The 24484-nt window shown below is 45.9% G+C and overlaps 1 protein-coding gene across 1 annotated transcript in view; it reads right to left on the bottom strand.

Annotated features, from left to right (window-relative positions):
• Nucleotides 1-21408, bottom strand: part of LMCD1 (LIM and cysteine rich domains 1) — a 55856-nt gene extending 34448 nt beyond the window's left edge. Inside the window, exon 1 of the mRNA XM_081528171.1 lies at nucleotides 21252-21408. Within this exon, the coding sequence (XP_081384297.1) occupies nucleotides 21252-21293 (42 nt within the window). The 5' untranslated portion in view covers nucleotides 21294-21408. The remainder of the gene's footprint in view (nucleotides 1-21251) is intronic.
• Between the last annotated feature and the right edge of the window lie 3076 nt (nucleotides 21409-24484).

Consider the following 24484-nt stretch of genomic DNA (forward strand, 5'->3'; position numbering starts at 1 on the left):
AAGCGGGCAGCGGGTGGCGGTGCCAGATGGAGGAGCCCAGCCTGGCTGTGGCTTCAGATCTTGGCCATGAGAACCCTGTTTCCCCAAATAGGAGAGGAAAGGCGGGGCATGTGGAGCCCAGACCCTGGCAGGGTCTTTTATCCCCTCCTCCGCCTTAGGAGGACTGGCTCAGAACATGGTAGCAGCAGAGAGTGTGCAGAACCAAACGCTGGCAGCTTCTCCCCTTTTCCAAATTTCCATCCTGTGCCGTCCCACCCATGCTCTCTACGATGACGTGTGTGTCAACCATGGAGACAACTTGGGATAAAGTGCCTTCTAGAACCACAGAGGGTCCCCCCAGGCTAAAGCAACATCCTTGTCTACGTTAGAGGTCATATCTGGGGGCAGAGATGTTTTCCAGGGGGGCTGTGTGTGTCCAAACCTACTGCTTCTCCCCTACGTTTGCTCCTTGAGAATTTCTCTTCCCCTGTCTGGACAAGCACGAATGTAAAGAAATCTCATGAGTTTAGACCCTCTTTTCCTAAATTGTGTAATGAGGCTAAAAATGTACAGACTAAACAAATTGAGATGAGCCCTACTGATCTAGTGCTTAGAATTCTGTGCATGGAAAACTTTTTTCTTTTTTCTTTCTGATTATAAAGAGCAATCCTATTTAAAGTGACAGTAAAGGAAAACATTGGGTCGGTGACGAGCTGATTACAGACGTGGCTGAGTAGTTCGCATCCTAGGATAAGATTCCGTTATTTTTCCTATTACATATGTGTGTTGAAATTGATGCCCTGGACTGGCTGTGGTTGGGAGAGTTAGTCTGATGGCTTTAGTTTCGGATGTTAGGAGCGTCTGGCATCCCAAAGATAGTTTTGCAGATGCCCACTAAAGAGTACTTTTCACTCCCTATGAGAAATGGTGTTTCATTTGGGTTTTGTCCATTAAGATAGTTTGTATGGGTTCAGCTCTAGGAGAATTTGGGTTTGGAGCAAAATATACCATGTTGTCCTTTATTGTTCTCTTTTTTAAAAAGCTGAATCTAGTTCCCTGTGCTATACAGGAGTGCTTTATTGTTATCTGTTTTATAAACAGTAGTTTTTATCTGCTAGAACAAAACTCCCAACTTATCCCCCTCCCCTTTCCGCTTCAGTAACTGTCAGTTTGTTTTCTATATGTGTGAGTCTGTTTCTGTTCTGTAAATAAGTTCGTTTGCATAATTTTTTAGATTCCCTATGTAAGTGATATCATGTCTTTCTGATTTGCTTCACTTAGTATGATCATCTCTAGGTCCATTCACATTGCTGCAGATGGCATTATTTCCTTCCTTTTTATGGCTGAGTAATATTCCATCATATATATGTGCCACATCTTCTTTATCCATTCATCTGTCAGTGGACACTTAGGTTGCTTCCATGTCCTGGCTGTTGTAAACAGTGCTTCTGTAAACACTGGGGTCCACGTATCTTTTTGCATTAGAGTTTTCTCTCGATTATATGCTCAGGAACTGTCCTTTCTCTCTCAATACATCTTGTTTAACAGGTAAAATTAAGGTTAACTCGGGGTGGCCAGGAAGGAGAATTGAATTCACAGATGCTCCAGAGCTGTAGTCCCCAACCTTCCTGGCACCGGGGGACCAATTTTGTGGAAGACACTTTTTCCATAGACCAGGGGTGTGGGGGGCGTGGTTTGGGGATGATTTAAGCTCGTTAACATTTATTGTGCACTTTGTTTCTAATCTAATGCTGCTGCTGATCTGACAGGAGGTACCGGTCTGAGGCCTGGAGGTTGGGGACCCCTGCTCTAAAGTACGTGCAAGATCAGCAAGAAGCATGGTGGGTCCAGACCCTCTGTGGGGTGAAGGGGCCTGTCGCCTCTGTGTCCCCCACACCAGCTGTCCCTGAAGTGCATCCCAGTCATGTGCTCAGGCATCTCGATGAGCATGTGCCAGGAAAGTTCTAGAAACCACTGTCCATTTCCTCCTATCGCTTCCTCAGGGAGGTTCTTGATTTTCCTAGACTGGGTCCTCCCTCCCGCCCCCCTTAAGTTCCTAACCACCATGCATAACCCTTTATGGCACATTTTTAATAGTTGTAATAACTTATATGGTTCTGTTCCCCTCTAGGGGAAGGAAGGCATGATTTTGAGATTCCCAAGGTTCACATCACGTGTGAACAAGGGTTAATCTGGCTAGGAAAACCAAGTAGGAAAGCAAATCCATATGTGGCCAGGGAAATATAAAATGAAAGCCTTCTCTGTTTAAGACCTGGCCTTTGCCTCCCCTGCCCCCACCCTTGTCGGACAAGCCTCATTGATTTGAGGTTGGTTGCAGAAAAGCAGGAATGCCCAGACCGCCTGCCTTTGGGACGGCTGGTTCTATTGATCATACGGCAGGCCCTGCCCCCTGGCCCCTGCACCCCAGCTGACCCCATGCTCAACCGGCTGCATCCTGGAGCTTTCCCCTGCTTAAAAACGTCTTATTGCCACCATGGTGGAGAAGGAAATGGCAACCCACCCCAGTATCCTTGCCTGGAAAATTGCACCGACAGGGGTCTGGCAGGCTACAGTCCATGGGGTCGCAGAGTCGGACACAACTGAGCGACTGAGCACACACACTGCCGTCGTGGGTGCCTGTTATCTGGCCTGCTCGGCTGAGTCTGTGGGTAATGTCTGCCTGTCCCGCATCATCGCTTGGCAGTGCAGAGCGGACACCGAGTGCTCGGGCAGCCACGATGGATTATTTACCCCTTTTTTCTTTTCTTTCTTTCTGTCTGCCTTTTCTATACATTGATTCTTTTGTATTTTTAGCACTTTCATCAAAAAAGAAGCTGAGAGACCACAAGACTCAAATCAGGGCATTTTTTTCTAAGGGTTGGCAGCTCATGGAAGGGCCTGACAGGAGGGCTGTTTGGACGGAATGGCTATGAAGCAATTGGTGTGACTGGGCTCCTCTCCCAGCTGGCACTGCCAGAGCCCTGGTAAGGGGGCAGCCTTGAAATACTTGCAGAGTATCTTTTACCTTTCAAAGGAGATGGGGCTTGGGGTCATTTTGAGAAAGAGGAGTCCTGACTGGGGCAAAAAGTCCCATCTCCTAAATTGAACCACCTATGGCTGGATAGCTGGATCTACTTGATGGCTACAGAAAACCTAGGCCATTGTCAGCCCCCACTCAGGACTCTGACTCCTTTGTTGAACATTCCGTTGGCAGAGAGACAATGATGACAACCCGGGAGGAAAGCAAACCAGCCTCTTGGGCGGCCAGCTTCTTGTTGATAGCTAATGTTGTATCCAAAGCAGGTCCACAAATCTTTGTATTAGGTCGGCCAAAAAGTTCGTTTGGGTTTTTCCATCTGTAGCATCTTATGGAAAAAGCTGAACGAACTTTTTGACCAACCCAGTATGAGGAACCCAGCTGGACTCAAGTGATAGGTGTTTGTTTTGGACTGAATTCTTATTTCCCTTCGATACCAGCTCACTTCGCTCCAGCTGCAGACCCTGCCCGGGAGACCGTGAAGAGCGCACCGCAAAGCACAGACAGGTCCAACCAGCCCAGGGGGCACAGCCCTTCTCTCCTGTTTTTCAGAAGTGCCCATTTTTAGAAAAGCCTGCCCATCATATGAGCAGCTTGCGCGCCTGCTTAATCAGTCAGTGTTGGGGGGGGGAGGGGTTCCTCCTGCCTTCCTGCTCTGCCACCCCCAGACTTTTATGGATCTTCTGAGACACTCAGGTTCCCAGAACATGGGCACCATTTCATCCACTGTGAAAAGGATTTCCACAGGGCAGGAGCTGACCTGGCATTTCTTGTCCAACTAAATGTTTCCAGAAGCTCCAACAATTTTTTTTTCCCCTTGCAGTTGTCTTTTTTCCTTCTTGGAAAGGCCCTGCCTGCTTTGGGGGAGATGGCAGGAAAGCCACCAGTCTTGCTCAGAGCCAGGAGTTATCCAGTCCTCCAGGGAATCTTATCTAGAGGTTTACCAAGTAGCTCGGGGAGTCAAGATCAAAGAAAATGAAGTCCCTGCATGGAGTAATTACCCCCCTACCAACTCCCCTCTTCTAATTGAGAACAAGCCTGGTGTCCCGGGGTTACACTTGGAAGTGAAGATCTCATTGGCTACATGGTTCTTAGGTTTGGACCCTTAAAAGACTCCTTCTCAAGTATAAAACTGTAAGCTTGAGGCTGGCAATGTTTACTTATTATCTCTCCTCAGTTTTACTAAAACGCTCCTCATTGTAGAGGCCTGGTGTCTTAAGAACAGCTTCCGGGACTTCCCTGGCAGTCCAGTGGTTAAGACTCCATGCTTCCGGTGCAGGGGGCATGGGTTCGATCCCTGGTGGGAGAACTAATTTCGCTCATGCTGCTTGGGCAGCCAAAAGTAAATAAATAAGAACAGCCTTCTATAAGGATGTAACTTGGGGTGTGTGATTGTGTGCATCTGAATCTTAAAATGGCAGCATCACTGAGTTTTTCAAGGATAATACACTTTTATTGGAGTTCGTTTTGGAAGTGTGTGTGTGTGTGTGTGTGTGTGTGTGTGTGTGTGTGTGTGTGTGTGTGTGAGTGATGGGGGGTACTTAGCAACTCAAATTGAAGAATTTTTTTATCTTGCCTATCTGATTTAATATCTTGAAAGGAAATGTGTGGTGTAAAGGTATAGCCCTGTTATTAAAAGTCTGAAGACTTTACTTATATAAGTGATTCCTGCTGGGAATCTCACAGTTAATGTATAGGACAAGGGAAGCATTGAGACACAAACGTTTCCTTCAGCCAACACTGGGGCCTTGATGGAAAAAAGCACTTGTGTTTTAGGGTGGTGTCTTTCACAGGACATTTTCTTGGTTTAAAACAAGATCCTTCTTATAAACGACTTCCTTCTTCTCTCTTTATTGCTATCATATGTTTCTAAAACTAACATTCAATACACTTTCAAATATTTCATCCTTTCCTTGATTTTCCAACCCTGCATAATGCACTAGTTGTCCATACTCTGTAGAGTTGAATGCAGCATTTAAGAAAACCTGACACAAGAAAATCACAGATTCTGAGAAAGGAAAACACCTTAAAGAGGAGGTGGGCCAAATTTTTCATGTTTATGAAACAGAAATTAGCAGATGTCATTCACTTTGCAGGTCCCACCTTTGAAGCCCATGGAACAGAATGAAACTATAGAATAAGAGATACAGAAGCCAAGTGCCCTGCCAGCAAATTATCTCTGGAGTAAATTTAGAATTACTCATTTAACTGTATGCCCTAGAAAAGATGCCAAATTCCTCTATACCTCTAAGCCAGCCCATAGGCACTTCCCTCTGCTTGGACCATCTTCCTTCTCTCCTCCCTTCACCTAACAAATTTCTACTCATCCTGCAGGTATTTAGGGTCTTAGAAAAGCCTGTATCTTGTACTTCTTTGTTGTATCCATTGTGATTATAATTACTTAATGATGGTATACCCATGATTATATATACACTTTGATGTCATTTTTTCCTGCTGGGTTGTCAGTTCTCTGGGGGCAAGGTCCCCGTGTGTCTAGTTCATTGCTCCATCACCAGGGCCTAAGGCAGCGCCTTGCACCCAGTATTGCCTCTGTAAACATGGATATCAATAGCTTCCTCTACAACAATTTCAGTTTTGCCTTTGAGCACTGCTTTTTGGTGCTTTCCAGGTGGCTCAGCTGGTAAAGAATCTGCCGGCAATGCAGGAGACCCTGGTTCAATTCCTAGGTCGGGAAGATCCCCTGGAGAAGGGATAGGCTACCCACTGCAATATTCTTGGGCTTCCCTGGTGGTTCAGACGGTAAAGACTCTGCCTGCAATGTGGGAGACCTGGGTCCAATCCCTGGGTTGGGAAGATCCCCTGGAGGAGGGCATGACAAGCCATTCCAGTATACTTGCCTGGAGAATCCCCATGGACAGAGGAGCCTGGCGGGCTACAGTCCGTGGGGTCATAAAGAGTTGGACATGACTGAGTGACTAAGCACCGCCCAGTGCTTTTTGGTGCATTAAAAGCTAACACTTAATAGTGATCTCCCACCTGAAGCTGATGTCTGTAGTTTAAGTTGGAAGAAGAAAGGTCGACCTTGGTTTCCTGTTGTTTCCAGAATTCTACCCCTGATCACCCCAGCAGCCTGGCCAGCCCTTGTGTGCTTCCCTCACTTGCTGCCCTTCCCTTTCCTAAGTTCTAGTGCTGGGCTCTGGTCTCCCTTTGGTTCTCAGGATGCTTCTGTCTCATGCATCAATCTGCTCAAACTCTTCCCTCTGGCTCACAGCATCATCCTCAGGAGTGTGTTCAGCTCCTGCAAGCTCTTCCTGGATAGACTGATGGAAATGCCAACTCACCTCCTTGGTCATCCAACCCCACTGGTTGTCCCACATTTATGGACCCCCTGCCCATCCAGTCACCTGGCCCTGCAGTCTGAACCCTGGTCAACTGCTGGGGAAGAAATGTTCTTCTTCCCGGGCAGAAGCTGGCTTTTTCTCTTTTATAGTTTGTGTCATCCCTTCCTTAGTGTACCCCAGAAAGTTGGACATGTTATCCTGACAGGAGAACCAGTTTTGGAACCTTCTAAAGAGTGAGTCACTAACAAGAGAAAGTCAAGCTTCTTTAGCGAAACTAGAATGGAGCAACTGCAGGCTTGTCCATGAAATAGAATGCATACACTCACTGGGAACTTATAAAACTCAGGCCAGTCAAGGGAGTCATCAAGTTCTACAGACGTTCTCTGGCATTTTTGGCCTTGGTTACTCGCCTTGGAGTATCCCGTTATCCCCTCCTGCCCTGACATGATGTGCTGGCAGAGCACTGGGGGAGGCACCGTGGACCCTGGACTTGGACCTGAGTCCTGGATGCTTTTTCACCGTCTGTGTGACCATGGTGAGCAGTTTCTGCTCTCTGAACCTTGATATTTTAAGTGGCTCATCTTTAAAAGGGATCATAATCTCTACCAGCTTCATAGGATTGTGGTGAGAATCCAGTGGGGGTCATTTATATGAGATGTTGAAAATTGTAAAGTGCTGTAGAGATCAGGGATTATCAAGTATTAGATGTTTATGAGGCCCTACGTTCCTCTTTCCTGAATCCTATCCTCAGTATGCCATCTCTGTGGTTATTTACTTTTAATTTTTCTTTAAACAAATCACTTTTTAAAAACATATTTCTTGAAAAACCCTTTTTCCTTACAATTTAGAAAAATAAGAGGTAAGCCACAGACATAGAAAACAAACTTCTGGTTAACAAAGGCAGGGAGGGATAAATTAGGAGTTTGGAAATAATACATGTACACTATTATATAAAAAAGAGATAAACAACAAGTACCTACTGTATAGCACAAGGAACTATATTAAATATCTGGTAATACCCTATAATGGAGAAGAATCTGAAAAGTGTATATATGTATACATGTATGTATATATACACACACGTGTATGTGTCTGTGCATGTGTGTATAACTGAACCACTGTACACTCAAAACTAATACATTATAAATCAACTGTATTTCATTAAAAAGTTGCTTACTTTGAAAAAATAGGAGGTAATGATAAAAATACAATAAATATGAAACAACACCATTAAATTCTAACTAATACTCTTGCTGTTTTAAAGCTCTGATCCCGAGGACTGCCTTCCATCTGTTCAAAGTGACGCTGGGCAAGTGATGCTGGTGTTAAAGCCCTGTTAGCACCAGGTGGAGACTTTCTCCTGGTTATAATCCAACAGGTGAAAGAACTGAAAATGGGGACAAATTCTGATTAATGTGGCTCAACACTGTTAATGCATGTCTGGGTACCAACGTCATTCATCTTGTGACCAACAAGTTCATGGCCCGTCATTGTGGAGCCCTATAAACATGTTTGGTATAGATGAGAAATGGTTTAGAGGGAAGGGGGTTGCTGAGGACTGAATCGTCTACATTTAATTCCCATTCATCACATTAGTTTTGTCACAGTGGCAATTTACTTCATCCCTCTGAACCTTAGTTTACTTATCTGTAAAATGGGATTTATGTAAAGATGAGGGAAAAAAACCTTTGTAGCACAATGCCTGACAAACAGCCCATGTATGGTAAGTGCAGGTCAAATGCCAAGTATAAGAGCAAGGCTTCTGTTTTTCCTCCTCATACCAATAGTATAACTGGTTCAAGTTTCTGATGTTTTGGTTCTGAGGAGCATGGAATGACTAAAAACACTAAGGAGAAAATCTGGGGCCATTTGTCTACTAGCAAAGTAAAAAGGAGAATTAAAGTGATGAACTGGGCCATTCAGATTTTCAAAAGATGGGGAAAATGTCAACCAACAAAGCAATCTTACCCAGAAGAACTCTGAATAGGCTTATCCACTCTTTCAAAAAAGTGGTCGCGGTCATGGTCAGCAGGGTGTCAAAGACTGGCTAAAATTATAAAGCACTGAGAGGTGTTGATATTATGCATTTTTAAAGAAGGGAGTGCCAACTCTGAGTCTGCAGGATAAGAAGAAATATGATGGGTCCAGGGCCTTTTCAGAATTATTCTTGCACTTCAAAGAGCATGTACTTGGCATTGATTCCACCACTTTCCTGAGTTTGGTCAACGTGGCTGAGGGAAGGCAAAACTCTTAAAAATCCACACAGATGGAACTTTTCCACTGGCCCTATTTTGGTATAAATATTCATCAAGGACTAGAAACTTTAAGTAGATATCGGTGTGAGCTCTGAGTGGTTTGGACTCAATTTCAGCCAGTTTTCAGTAGTCCTGCTGCATCTTATCTCTCAGGAGGGCCAACCCTTCTGAGATGTGGCTGCTGTTGTTTAGAGATCCCAGCCAACCTGTCTCCCCAGACCAGGGAAATCATGGGAGTTTGTTCTCAAGAGGCTTCCCGCCAGAAACAGGGGGCCTGCTTCAAGGTTCATATGGAGGTCTGTGTTAGTTGTCTGAAGGGAGGGAGCAAATCCAGGCTTGGCTCATCTGCCACCTCGAAGTCCACTCTTGTGTAGATGAGTTTGAAGGAGGATGATAACAATTCGGCACCAGACATGGAAAATTCAGTCTGCTCTGGAAGGTGGCCTTTCTGATCCCCCCTCAATTTCAGTTCCTTTTCATCTTAGGATCCTTCCTAAATACGCTCTAGGAGTCTTTCTCCCACTCTTCTGGCCCCATTCCCATCTTGCCAGTTCGGACCGTGGTCCACGAATGAAGGTTTTAGATTAAGCAGCGTGTATGGGGCTCTGGAAGAGGTTGAGGGTCCAGCCTACTCTATTCCATGTCTCTCCGTGTCCTCTGCCCTGCTCCTGTCCGTCTCCCTTTCTACCCTCAGGATTCCTTGTCTCTGCCGGGAAGGAAAACCCACTTGCTCTTACTTCTTTTGATGCCTCTCCTTTTCTCTCCTGTATCCTGATTCCATCTCACTTCCTTCTCAGTCCATTAATATTTTTGAGCCCTTCCTGTATGCCTGGCTTTCCGAGGTGACACGAAAGAGAAGTAAGGCCTGGTCCCTGCTCTCAAGGAGCTGACAAACGGAGGATGTGGACACAAGAAAGATGTCATGGGATAGGAGTTAAATGGCTAGGAAAGAACTCATTAGTAGAAGAGCTAGGACTAGAACTCAGGGTGTCTTAGCATTTCAGATTCAGAAAGACTTAAAAATGATTTCGTCCAAGTACCCCATCCACAACCTTAAATGGGAGATGGACCAGGTGGCCAGATGCTGTGAGAACCCCTATTAAGCACTGAGACCTTATCAAAAGATCAAGTTTTCTGAATTCCTTTAATTATTAAACAGCTCTTTCTTATTTTGAGCTAAAATCTCTCTCTCTGAACCTAACCTCCCTCCTACCCATTGGTTCTGTTTCCTTAGTTCCTTAGTTCAGGGATGCAATGGCCACTTTTTTCTAAAGTCTGGTTCACCGTCCAAGTCCTACATGTTGGTCAAGATTGAGGTCAGAGCATCTGTTTCTCGGGTGACTTCCTACCTGCTGGGAGAACTAGTAGGATTCAAGGGAAGGTACAGGGCAGGTGGCAACAGCCCTTCTAATTAGTGTGAATCTTGGTACAGAGTGTGTTCTCCCAATGGGCTGTTTGCGCCTGTAGGCTGTGAAAGATGGCAGACTTGAGGAAACACGGCTTTTCCATCAAACCTCACCTCTTCGTCAGATCCTTGCAAACCCAGGGATGGTCCCCATAATTTCATTTTCCAGATAACTGGCAGGGAATCATCTGTCATTCCCCCCCGCCCCTGACCCTGTTTAACATACCATCTGCAACTGACACAAATCAACTGACAACAATTATTCCGGTGGTATTTCAATATACAAACCATGTGGTTTTCACTGTGCTGTGTTACCTGCTCAGAATCAGGGCAGGAAGGGTCCCCACAGTCTCAGACCAAGTCAGAAACCTGAAGGAATTGTTCTGATGCAAGGGATCATTCTTACTCAAGTTTCCTGACTTTCCTTCTCACAGTTTATCAAGGAATTCTCTGCGGAATTTCTTTTCCTCTAATTACTATATGAATGACTTCAGAATTGGAAGGTGCATAAAACTTGGGGTGCACACACCATCCTGTGGTCCTCACAATTGTGTTTTCACATTCTACTCACAGGCAGAGCATGCTGGATTTCACACAGGGTGTGTGTATGTGTGTGTGTGTGTGTGTGTGTGTGTGTGTGTCTCGCTCTCTCTGTGTTCCTTTCTTTCCATATATGTTGCATATCCTCAGTTAATTTTTTTTCCCTTCGATCACAACACAAATCTACACCTTCCTGTAAAAATTCAAACTGAGTGGGGGTGAGCTTGCTGTAACTCCTCTGCTGAGCTTGGGAGTCTCGAGCACACCAGCCTGGCAAGCTGCGCTATCCTATCATCCCAAGGGTGTTGGTTGAGAGACGAGAGGGACAAGTTCTCGGATGAGAAAGTTACAAGACGTGCCTGATGGATGGATGGATATGTAGGAGTGTATCTCTCTGTAGTTGAAGATGGATGATATTTCCCAAGTTAGTCAAGTAAAACGGAGAACATGCGTGTGAAGACGTGGAACTCATAACACGGGCCTGTGACCCAAGCATAGTATTCATTCATCCTTGTCTTTCAACATTCAGCTCAGATGTCACCTCCTTGGTGAGAGTTCCCTGACCTCCCCAGGTCGGATTAAGTACTTCCTCTCTGATCTCCCTCACTCCCTCATTTGAACCTCTGATCAAGGCTTCGATTTTCTGGTGGCCAGGCTGGCTGTTCCATCTCTCAAACTATCAGCTTCTGAGATTTCTTTCCTTTTTACTTCTCTGCTTCCCAGCTCAGCCCCTGACTTATAATAATTACATGGAATATGTGTTTGCACAGAATGAATTCTTAAAGTTGGCCAAATCAGAGGGAGGTGATGAGTTTCACCAGAATAATGTTTGCACATTTCACTTTCTTTGGGTCTTTCAATAGTGATGATAACTCATGTGTAACACACATTCATGAGCTGTCAAATGCTGTGTTAAGAACTTAATAGGTTATTATCATGAGGACAACTTTTAGGCCCATTTCATAGATGAAGAAACTGAGGCTCAGAGGTAATGGGATTTACCCAAATAGGAAGCAGGTGACAGAGCTGGGATTTGAACTCAGTTTGTCTACTCCATCCAAGAGCCTCAGAACTCAACCCATTATGGTTGTACATGTGCATGTGTGTATACATATGCATGTATGCAAATATTTGTGTGTGTGTATGTAGAATATTGTTAGAGCTTTTCTAATACAGAAGTCTTAATCTGTTTGCATCCTTTTGTCTGACATGAAATTGTCCCTTCTCAGAACCATGTTCTAAAAGCACAAATGAAAATATGTAGGATTACAAAGAAAATGAATATTACTGAAATAATATCAATATATAAAAGCTAATCTGTAATTTAGTAACATACATGCCTTTGTTAAATTAATTAACAAGACCAGTCATGGATTTAATTACTGTTATTTCAGAACAAGGATGAGTATGAGCGGTATGCCTGGCATCTCTCTTGGCTGTAATAGGATATGAAAATATCAGATTTCCGCTGGTATGAAGGACACGGGGCCTATAGCCAGTTACCTTTTTCTAACTTAAATGTCACATTCAATAGCTTTATTTGCTTAGAAAAAAAAAGGCACAGGGGATGCTAAACTGCCAGGGCTTTTGTTTTCATCTATAATGAAAAGAAATGTTTCATTTCAGTTAGAGGTTAGGTATATAAGGATGCACTATTTTTCTTCATTTCTGTTCCTTGATACCCTCAGTTCTATCCACAGATCCCTGTTTAAAAAAAACCTCCTCTGTCTGTTGATACTAACGAGTAAAAACAAAATCTCCCTCCCACACTTTCTCTAAAATAAGCCTCAAATGCTGACCCCTCCCCCCATCAAAGCCAGACCCCTTAACAAGGACACTGGTGACCAGAGGAACAAAGTCGGGGTGGGGAGCACAGGTGTCCCTCAGCAGGTGGGTGGCTCTCCTCCAGGATGAGGGCAGGGCTGGGCTCCATTTTCCCTCCAACTCTTCTAGCCAGAGGACTAGCTGGGTCAGTCACCTTGGTGGTCAGCCTCTTAGTCACACAGTCCAAATAGCTGCTACCTTTCTAAGGCAGGTTTCTTTTGGGGCATTAGTCAGCCAAGAGCTCTCATCCTGTGTTCCTGCCCTTTGGTGCCCCTGACACCAGCATCATGAAGGACATCATGGGATGCTGAGCTGCCTCTGAGGACCTGGGCTGAGCACAGACAACTGGTCTACCATATGTATGCAACAGGGTTGAAGGGGCCACTGTTTACTGGTGATTGCCTCTCCCAGACTTCTCTTCACTCAATGCCCTGTTAAAATGCAACAAGTGGGAGCAGAGTTGTCATACTTAACATCACTGTGATACTGTAGAGATGACTGGGGTTGGGAGTGGCTCAGATGTGTGCAATGCTCAAATCTGAGGGCAGACAGTAAAGGAGGAGAAAAAGAGCGGTGTGTCTGTGTGTCTCTGTGTGTCTGTGAGATGGAAGAGGTCAAGGAAACAGAGTAATAGAACACTGGCATTATTTGGCTCTTCTCTCCCATGCGTGCTATGTTGCTTCAGTCGTGTCTGATTCTTTGTGAGCCCATGGACTGCGGCCCACCAGGCTCCTCTGTCCATGGGGATTCTCCAGGCAAGAATACTGGAGTGGGTTACCATGCCCTTTTCCAGAGGATCTTCCCTCTTCTCTTACTTTCATGTGAAACACACTCCACTGGACTCAAGTCTGCAAGGCAGGGACCAGAACTTTCTTATTCATTGTCTTGTATTGAGCACTCAGCAGAGTGCCTGGCATGTAATAGGTATTAAATAAATATCTGCTAAATCAAGAAATGGTGACTATTATGCTGTTTTAAAAAGGAAGACATCCGAGGCTTGGCGTGGCTAAGTGCCTGGGTAAAATCACCTGGCTGGGACCAACGAATGGCCTCCGTGAAGAGGAGGACTACTTTTTAGAAGTGTAGCAACCGGACACCCCGGGCACATTGTTGCCATTGTCCTGATTTTTGCAGATGCTGTGACCCGGGTCTATTTATGGCCAGGTCTAAGTTTAGCTACAAAGAGAAGGTCCTGCAATCTGATATCTTAGAAGCCACCTGTGACGTCAGTAAGATGAACTTGGTCTTCCACGTTCTAGCACTTAACTTCCTATAGGATTTCTGTGCTGGGGCTGATGAGAAGAGGATACCAATAGCAACAGGAGGAAATGTTATTTTGAGAACATACTATGCATCCAGGTGCTTTACATGCTTTCTTATTAGACGATTGTTTAAATATAGAACTATTATTAACTCTCTTTCTCAGATGAGGAACTAGAGGTCCAGAAGGATTAAGCAACTTGGTTGCAGACCTATGAAAAGGCAGAATTACATATCACATCTAGATCTCCGTGCTTGCAAAGGTTGCATGTTTAACCACTTCTCAAAATGGCCTTTAAACCATGTGGCCAAAGCTACATTCATAGCCAAAATGTTCACCTGACCTTCTGAGCTTTGAGGGTAAGAGGGTGACATGAAGTCAGGGGACCCTGGGCATGGAAGTGATGTAACAGAGAAGATACCCTTTTCTTCATTCTTTAAAGATGCTGTGAGTCAGTGCATCTCTGCTACGTCACATGTAAATTTGGGGTATAACATTTTGCTCCCATATTCCCTCTGCCACCTGAAGGGACTGACCAAGCAGATCAGTAGATACTTCTCAGCTCTTTTATCTAATGATTCCTTTGCATTTTCTCCAAAGATTTATTTTACAAAGGAACCCATATTTTAAAATAGGAGGAGGGGAAAAAAATCAATACATACACATATCATATGGATTTGAAACAACTGCCATGGGCCAACTTTGTCCTACAAAAAGAGTGACTTGCCAAATAGAGCCTTTGGTTTCTTCTCCCTCAGCAATCTTATTTCCTTTTAAAGCATGTCCTGGTGGGGGCTCGGGCTTTGTTTTGCTTGGTCCTGATTCCTGCGTTATTGGGTAGACCGTGAGTCAGGCTGACCAGGCATGTAGAGAATACGCATTCCAGAGGCCAAGCTTATCCACAGGCTAGAATTTCCTGGAAGCTCTGGAGCTTGGATCTCTAGGACTTTTTTTTTTTTTTTTTGTCAAGTGTCCTTGCTTCTTCAGTAATTTCTGGATACTATTATATGATCCCTTAGATTGTCTCTCTACCAGCCTTCTCTCTAGACAGTTCTAGCAGACTTCTAGAAAACCAGGAAGGAACAGATCTAGGAAGTCTTTCTTTTCTACCTGGGAAATGGCTTTGACTTGGTGTGGATGACAGCATACACCTGGTTGTGGCCAAGAAATATCAGAGAGGTACAGATGCCTGGTAACCTTTGGCAAATGCTGGGCCGTCTCTGAATCACACCATCAGCGGTGGGCTGACCTTCATTTGTGTGGGAAGCCTGTAGTAGTAATCTGAGTCCTTCTCCACCAGACTTCTGCTTCTGACAAAAGCCTTCTGCTGTCTTCCGGCAGTGGAAAGAGCTTCAGTTTTAGAGTCAGAGAAGAATGGGTGTGAGTTCTTAATCTGTCATTATATGATCTTAGGCAAGTCATTGAAACCCTCAGTCTTCATTTAGTCATGTGTAAAAAGGACATCATTATGTTTGCAATGTAGTCCTAAAGACTAAATGAAACAAGTGAGAGAAAACATCAGGTATCCTGAGTGTACTCAAAAGAAGTCTCTCTTTTTCCCTTTCCCTTGCCATTCCCCAAACTTGTCCATCCTAACAGAGAACAGATGAATCTTCCTGCAGATCCTTGGGCGACAAGAGTCCAAATGGATGATGAAAGTAAGACCGACACATGCTGAGAAAACATGTAAACACTTCTCATATAGAAGAGCAGACAGTGAACAAAGGGTTGATTTAGGGGTTTTACAAAGCTTTGTGATTGTACTATTATTTCTGTTTTTATGAAAGCCCAACTGAAATTCCACGTCAAATATTTAGGCCTAAATACCAAATACAAGTTTGGCCACTAAAATAGTCTAAGTTCACATAGGAGACCAGACTTCTTACTTCACTGTTTCTCGAAAAGCTTTATAGAAGGCCTTTTTGGAACTTCTGCAGATCTGGGCCATTGATACACACTAAGCTCTGACATTTAAAGATGCTTGCTTCTTGGAAGAATATCTATGACCAACCTAGACAGAGTATTAAAAAGCAGAGACATCACTTTGCTGACAAAGGTCCATGTAGTCAAAGCTATGGTTTTTTTCAGTAGTCATGTATGGATGTGAGAGTTGGATTATAAAAAAGGCTGAGCGCCAAAGAATTGACACTTGCGAGCTGTGGTGCTGGAGAAGATGCTTGAGAGTCCCTTGGACAACAACGAGGTCAAACTAGTCAATTCTAAAAGAAATCAACCCTGAATATTCATTGGAAGGACTGATGCTGAAGCTCCAATACTTTGGCCACCTGATGCAAAGAGTTGCTGCTGCTGCTACTGCTAAGTCGCTTCAGTCGTGTCCGATTCTGTGTGATCCCATAGACGGCAGCCCATCAGTCTCCACCGTCCCTGGGATTCTCCAGGCGAGAACACTGGAGTGGGTTGCCATTTCCTTCTCCAATGCAAACAGTTGACTCACTGGAAAAGACACTAGTGCTGGGAAAAACTGAGGGCAAGAGGAGAAGGGGGCAACAGAGGATGAGATGGTTGGATGGCATCACTGACTCAATGGACATGAGTTTGAGCAAACTCAGGGAGAGAGTGAAGGACAGGGAAGCCTGACGTGCTGCAGTTCATGGGGTCATAAGGAATCGGACATGACTCAGGGACTGAACAACAACAGAGCTCCAAGAATGGGTTCAGGACTGAAAGTGGCATGGGAAGTGAAGGAAATGGTACGACCTTGAGGGTCTCCTGTAGAAGTGGTTGGTGGCTCTGCACCTGGCAGGATCACAGCAGCAGCTGCCAGCCAAATCTCCTTCCTTATCAGCAAATGAAAGGGAAGAGGGGCTATTTCCAAATGAAGGCACTTAGAGAACAGCAGCTGTCTCTTCCTCCTGGAGGTCTCAAAAAGCTCTTCCCCAATTCTACTCTCAATGGAAAGGCGTTTGTGTCCTGTTTTTCCAGAATCATTTGTTATTTAGGAGACAGTCTAGGGTCCAGAAAAGGTCAGTGGACGGCAGGAGGAACGAAGTTTCCAGCTGTCATTCAAAGTCAGCCCCTTCTGAGGAAAAGCAACCTGTCCAAAGTCACCAGTAAATGCTTGCAGTTACTGTGACAACCTGGCCCCTTGCCAGAAAACTCGGCTTATCGTACATATTTCAGTGGTGTTGGATGAACATGGGGGAGATAAGAACTGCCAAGGTCTGTGCTTTCAGGACCCATTTCCACTTTATTATAAACACACTATTTTAAATGTGCAAGTTGAAAAGAAAGATTCTCCCTTGAAAAGTCAAATGGCATCTCTCTGTTGGAGCCCAGTTGACCCTACAGGGTGGGTTACAAGAGGAACTATTCTCTGACTTCTCTGCTCCTGATCTAATCCACCCCGGGAGTGGCCAGGGCAGGGGAGGGAAAGGAAGATGCCCATGTGAGTCTGCACATCTGCCCCTCTTCCAGCTCATTCTTTTTCTCCCTCGTCACCTCTGGCCAGTTAACATGGAGAGGAGATCAAACTGGGATCTTCAGAGGGGAATGCCAAAGTCACTCCATGTCCTGCTTGTAGAACTGTTGGTCAGCCCTGGGCCAGGAGAAGGTCTTGGAGCTGAGATGGCTAGAATAAGGCCTAGAGCTGATCTGCGAGATACCTTTCCCTGCCCCTCACCACCTCAGGGGGCAGATGTATTGGTGCAAGTCAGTTGTCAACCCTAACCCCACATATTCAAATATGTCTGTGCGACATGACAGGCATCTTCAGTGTACAAGTAATGGCTTCAGCCATCTGTCTGGGGAGAGCTTTAAGGACTTGGATAATTTCTTTCTTTCTTTCTTTTTTAATATGGCTCTCTTTGGGCCAAGTTGCTTATACACCTATGGGCATGTCTCCAATGATTTGGCTATTAAAGTCTTTAAATGACAGCTTAATATATTTCTAAGATGGAGGGAGCCAAGGATAATTCTCGAGGAGCCGTGTTGACATTGGATCGGCTCACCCAGGCGGCGTGCCAGCAGTTTTGCACACGGCAGGAACTGGAGGTGAAAGCAGGAAGGGCTGAGTACAGGGGGAAGGGCGAAGCTGGAGGACAGGAAAGCCAAGAGGGACGTGATGTGGAGAAGGGTGGATCCTGGCAATGCACTTGGATGAACCATCCTTTCATGCTCCTTGGACATTGTGCTGAGGGGTGAGAAATAGAACCCTCTGGAACCGGTCCACTGGCAGGCACACAGGCAGCAGTGAACATGCTCTCAGATCTCTTTGTTCTAGTCCTTTCTAAATTCCTGCAAATGGTTCTTTGGCAGCCAAGAGCCTGTATTCTTGCAGAGCCTACTGGGCCCTGGCCCACCTTCTTAGCAGTCTCAGAGAAAGGACCTGACTGCTCTGGGTCTCAGTTTCTATATCTATAAAGTGAGAAGAGCTCCATGTCTCCTTCCAGGCCTAACTATTCCAGGACCCCCGAGTGAAATGCTCTCTGATCGATGATCTCTGTTGTGTAAGCAGATTGTGTATGTGTTGGGCTAGAATGAAGACAAGGTCATCGGTCATTGTTCTAGGTTATCAAGACCTCTGGCTTTTGTTCAGCTGAATGAAAGTTAGTTGCTCTTCAGATGAGCCAGTCATCTGAAGAAGTGTGTCCTTCATTCACCAAAAGACCCCTTTCAGCAATCACACGCTCGCTGAAATATACAACCACCACCACTGACAATAACAATGGCCAAGTCTACTCGCACTCACATGCTGAGCCCTTTGTATACATCAGCTCATTTAATGATTATGGGCCCCTTGGGAGGGAGATGCTTTTAGTGTCTCCTCAGTTTTCAGATGAGGGCACAGACTCAGAAGTTCATCAGCTTGCACAGGAGCACACAGCTAGTAAGTGGTGGAGCTGGGATCTGAACCCCAATCTGGTTACAGGAATACTGATGACTTAATAAGCCAGAGAAGAACACATCCACAGTGGTGGTTGATTCCACCAAGAGAAATGGCATTTGATCTTCCAGGCTTTTTGTTACCAGGGAATGTTGGCTAGTTCCTGATTCTCAGGGAACAAGATCTCCATGCTAGGAAACCTTTTTGCCCGTCGAAAAACAAACCAGGGCTCAAGAGGAGCCAATGGGAGCATTTGGCTCAGTGCAGATGGGAGGAGGGAAGGAACTGTTTCTATACCCTGCCATGAACTAAGGTTGGGGCCCACGGCCAGTCCCTCTGTCTGCCTAGAATTGGGGAGATGATCTCAAAGGCTGCCCCAACTTGGGGATTTTAATGTTCTCTCTCTCAAAGACTGTTTTCTGACTTTCCAGCTCTAGGGATTCCCTGTGGCGCCCCTCCCTTTGGGTGCAGGGCAGCGGAGTCCTCATGGAGGCCATTTGAAACCATTTCCCATTTTGTAAATCGGTCCCTTGCAGCTCTAAGAGTCTATGAAATTGCTTCAAAATGCCTAAGTGTGATTATGCCTCCGGAAGCCAAATGTTAGCAAACCCACCACTGTTGCAGATTTAAAAAGTAAATATTCCATAAAAGCTCTGCAACATGCTGTTGATACAACCCAGCATTTAACCGCCGATATACACCTCAGCAAGGAGAAATTTCCCAATTTCCCCCCATTCCCTTCCCTTCCCTCGGCTCTCTGAGTGGAGGACCTGGGTTCATCACCCATGTGGTGATCCTCCTCCTGATTGTCACAGTCCCAAGGGGTAACAAATATCCGCCCTTTCATCTATACCCACCACATTCTTTCACTAAGCCTGTAATTGGATCTAAATGGAAAATAAACCCTTTGCAGGGCAAGGAAGTTGGCACTAGAGAGTGGCAAGTAGGAGACTGTGTTCCACCTCTAATCCGGATAATCACACTCTCCCATGCAAAGGAAAATAAAAACAAGGCTTCCTCCGAGTGATGACCTGGGCTGTGCTGAGGAGAGAGGTTCCGTGTCTCCTGTCTCCCTTGACACATTAACTGTCCATCAGCTTGTAATAAAAACACCCTGAATCATCTGATGTGCCACTGGACGGTGAGACACTGCCCCTTTCGCTCTGAACTCTTTTACTTTGGCTGAATCTGGGGAGGCAGTTCAGACACACAATTATGTTGGAACTGACACAAGTTAGAAAACAGTAACACACAAACTGTACTGTCCGCGAACACTGTGGTCTTAGCTGGTTCACTCATAGTTTATTGAGTCATGCTGTGCGTGGCAGGCTGCGTCGGAACAGAGATGAGCAAGAAAGGTTTGTCCCTCAAGGAATTTAGAAAGATGGGTAGAAAAGTAAGAGCAGTGTGTGCCTGACTCACTACCAGGTAGAAATTAACAGGACAGGTAGCTTACCAAGGTCTAACATGTAAGAATTCCAGAGAAGAAGAGATGATTGGATTCTGTGAACAGTCTGGCAAATGTGAAGCGGGGGTAGGGGTTGGGGGCAGGAACATTCCAGAGAGATGCTCTCTGGATGAAGTCTGCCCTGGTGTACACATTCAGAAGGTCCGATGGACTCTGTGTGGGAGTCTGGGGCAGGTCAGCCTTGCAGTGGTACAGATGTAAATCAGATGTGTAAATCCTGCACCTCTAAGTGGCTGATTTGCATTTTGATTCTGACATAGTTTTTCTTTTTCCTTCCCCCTCTCATTTTATCCTGCCTTGCCCAGGCAATAGCAAATGTTTACAGGGGACTTTGCCTTGAGAGACCAAAACTCTGATGTTCCCTGAAATCAGAGTTTAAGTTTAAAAATAACTACTTTGGGAGATAACACTATGGGGTACCATAGCTATTATTGCTGCTGTGAGGGAGGTGGGGCCTAACATCCCTCTATGGGAGACAAGGGAACTGAGGCTCAGAAAGATGATGGATGTGGCTGGTCATTGTGGTGCAGCTAGAAAGTGGCACAGCTGGGGTTTCCATGCCTAAGGCTTAACCATAGGCTCCACTGCCTCCCAGAACCAACTCTCTGTGACCCTGAGACTCAGTTTCTTCTCTGGTCTAGGCTGTCTCTGGGCTTCCTTCCAGTTCACAGGTCCTCTCGGCCCCTGGCCTGTGTGCTGCCCGCCACTGTATGCAGGCAGGTAACTAACCATCGGGGATTGGAGCTAAGGGCACAGCTGCAGGCCCCTCGGGCAATCATTCACCCGTGACCTTCTGGGCTCCCAGCCAGCCCTTCTTGAAAGGGAAAAGTGAAGACCCTGGGGACAGAAATTAGTTCCCGTGTGCTGGCACTGTCGCCACTGCCAACACCACCAACTAAAGAAACTGGTTTCTTTGTATGTGTGTGTGAAAAACAGAAAATGTTGGGATGAGAGCAAAGGGGTAGATTCCTTGTGAGGAAATATTATCCCTTCCCACCTTCACCTCAATCACTGGAGGAAGAGGGTAGGATTCCTTCCCCCCTCCTCCAAGAGCACAGAGTTAACATTTAAGAAAACGGTTTTACCTTATTTAAATTTTAATTAGCATCACCAAAGAACTAAGATCCTTTGCAAATACTTTACACAAAGGCTTTTAAGAGTAGCATTTGGGGTATGTGCCTGTTAGCTCAAACCTGTATTCCCAACGATTCTATTTGCTATAAAGTCTTGGAATTTAGTGAATTTTCTTCTCCATACATCTAGGAAAGCCTCTTCAAACAGGAGAGGGAAATGGGAAAAGAAGGAATCTGCCTAAGTACAGACAGATCTCAGCTCACCTTCTGAACTCTCGGGTTGAGGTCCTTGGCCACCTTTGCCATCCTCTTCTGGGGTGGACAGACAGCGCCTGGCTGCTCAGGCTTAGGCGCGAGGGCGTGCAGTGGGGACAGCTGTGCTTGAATGGCTAAGATCGCTGGCCCAGGGGGAGCTCTGTGCGCAGCCGGGTGCGGCGGGGCCCTTTAATTGGAGAGCGGGACTCCCTCTAAAACCTCGCCAGCCAATCGGCGCGGGCGCTCGCACTTGGCCAGCCAATCCCAGCACGCGGGTCCCCCCCACCCTTCGGGTGTTCGGGCCCGGCCGGGAGGCTGCGGCCGAGTGAGCGCTTCCCTGACGTCAGTGAGGCCGCGGCCCCTGCCTGTCCGAGTGGCGCACATCTGTCCCTGAGCGGCAGGAATCCATCCCCACGCCCTTCGCCTTTAAAGGACAACGGGTCGAGGGTGGGGCGGGCCGCTGGGGCCCCGCGATCCATTCAGGTCAAAAGGGAGAGTGATCAAACAGGGCGGCTTGGGGTATTTTTAGTGAGCTGGGTCCAAAAATAAATGCTGAGCTGTGTTCCCCTGCCCGGGTGCGAGGGGAACGGGTGGGCAGGTGGTGTAGGCGGCAGCTTGACTCAGCTGGTTAGCTTTTCCCAAACCTGGGCAAGTTTTCCAATCACCGGAGAGGAGGTGAGATTCCAGTGAGTGGTGCTTTCTTTAAAATTAATGTTTGTAAAGTATTCATCTGCCTTTTATAACTTGCTTTCGCGTAAATTGTCCCGATTCAGGGAGGGAGAGAACACTGTCCTGATTTTATAAATGCCAACATGGACATCTTCACTCCTGGAGTCCTATTTTCTCATTACCATCTCATAATCATCACAAGTGTTACAACATGAAGATGTTGATGATGATCACTCCCGTTTAAGAGATGAGGGAATAGGATCAGAGAGGGTCAGTGGTTCAAAGCTGGACTTTTCAGTGAGGCTTTAACCAGGGAGAGGGAGGGTGAGATTTCACCTGGGTAGAAGGTGCTCAGGATAACAAGCCAGAAACTAAGAAGTTAATTTTTTTTCCAGATTAATTGGGTCATGCAGGTCTGGACAAGCACGATTTCTCATATCCTTGGGATGCAGTCTCTTGCAACATCTCACAAGTCCTAAAAGTCAAAATCCACTAGGACTCACTGTGCCACGCTGTCTGCCTATAAACCCACATCTATTAAGCCAGTTCCACAGACCTGGGTTCCTAGAGCCATTATCCTAGCCTAGACAGAGGATTAAACACAGTCCCTTTTCACCTTTTTCCACAGACAGAATCCTCTGTCATGAGGTTTTCTTCCTGTCACCCTCTGCTGGAAACCAGGGCTCAAGTGGACTAAAACCTGGGTTGTAAGCAGACTCAGAGTGGCTTCAGATACATGGTGTGGCCTGATGTGAAGGGAATGGGGAGCTGCGGGTCACTATGTAGGGCCTTTTCTCTTATTGGAGGTGCTTTCCTTAAAGACACTTTCCATCGGTTCTTTTCTTTTTCTTTTGGCTGTGCTGGGTCTTCATTGCTGCGTGGGTTTTTCTCTAGTTGTGGTGAGCAGGAGCTGCTCTCTGGGGTGGCTTCTCTTGTTGGGGAGCACGGACTCTAGGGCACCTGGAGTTCTGTGGTTGCAGCTCCCGGACTCCAGAGCACAGGCTCTATCAGTAGTTGTGGCTCATGGGCTTAGTTGCTCACTGGCATGTGGGATCTTCCCGAATCAGGGATGGAACCTGTATCTTCTGCATTGGCAGGCAAATTCTTTACCACTGAGCCAATAGGGAAGCCCTCTAATTGGATCTTAACACATCATCATCTTCAGTGATCCCAAATCTGATTTTGGGATCCCGTGATCCCTAATTGTGGCTCCTTTTTCACATTCTGGAAAGGGCTTTCTATTTATGACTCCTCTTTTCCAACATGAAGAATGATCTTTTTCTTCTTTCATGGATTTCTGCTGTCGTCAATGTTTGTCTCACTTGCCCCTACCTGTAGCTCCGACACCTAGCACGCGGGCAATGCTCAGAACATGGCAGTGGAATGAATGGAGGTTGGCTTCTGGATTTTAATCAGCACTGAGTTGGCAAGGTGCGACTAAGAGAGATGGCCAAGTGCCATCCCTGGCCTGGTTGTCCAAACTTCCTAGGTGGGCTGCATGATTAAGCCAGGGTGTAAGTAAACGGTAGCCAACAGAAGCCTGGCCTGGGAGAGGTTTCCATGTGAATAGCCCTTTCAGTAGCAAATCCTAGGAACAATGGTGTTGAAACTGGGATGTTCTGCCAGAAGCCTTTATACTTCAGAGCTATGGGGAACAGAAGCCAGGAGAACAACAAAGGCAGGCTTTATCCTTTGCAAACTAGGCAGAAGCCTGCCCAGTGAAGTCATTTCCCACTCTCTTCCCAGCCACACTCCTTGCCTCATCTTGAAAAATTATCATTTCATGGAATAATTTGACTTTTATGAGCTTTAATAACGATTAGCTCCAAATAAGACCCTCTTCCCCTCTCCTTATTTTTATCCTTGGCCCCAGTTTCAATCAAGGAGGCAGATATTGTGGCTCTTTCTGAGAATGTAAGCATCAACAGTTACTGCTTGGATGGCTTTGTCTTTCGTGCCTGCTAAGTTGCTTCAGACGTGTCCGATTCTTTGCAACCCTATAGACCAAAGCCCGCCAGGTTCCTTTGTCCATGGGATTCTCCAGGCAAGAATACTGGAGTGGGTTGCTATGCCTTCCAACCGGGATCTTCCCGACTCAGGAATCAAACTCGTATCTCTTATGTCTCCTGCGTTGACAGGTGGATTCTTTACCTGTGAAGCCCCCTGGCCTTGTCTTTTTTTCTTTTTCCTAGGAAAGAACCTGTCATGGGCAGAAAGCTGCTCCCTGCTCCTCTGGAGCTTGTTCTGTCCCCAGCTGAAGATGCTGACTCTTGACTTTTTAAATCCTACTCTCAAGCCAAAGGTTTCAGGGTATCTATAGTCAGTTTTGTCTGGACACCTGGACAGACTCTTATAATTGGGATTCTTCTGGAAGATGGAGGAAATAGGACCCGTTACATCTTAAGCCTCACTCCATGTCTAGGATCCTTTTGCTTCTGTTTGGAGGAAAATGGGGTATCTGAAAATAGGATATCTTTTCCAGATTGGAACCATGGAGAGATCTGATTTCCCCAAGGTTCATTGCTTTGCGGTGCTGGGGATTTTTAGAAACTTTATTCATCCATCAAGTAGTT

Source organism: Giraffa tippelskirchi, chromosome 9 (genome assembly GCF_054371585.1).
Source record: "Giraffa tippelskirchi isolate mGirTip1 chromosome 9, T2T-mGirTip1v1.2.pri, whole genome shotgun sequence".
Lineage (NCBI taxonomy): Eukaryota > Metazoa > Chordata > Mammalia > Artiodactyla > Giraffidae > Giraffa > Giraffa tippelskirchi.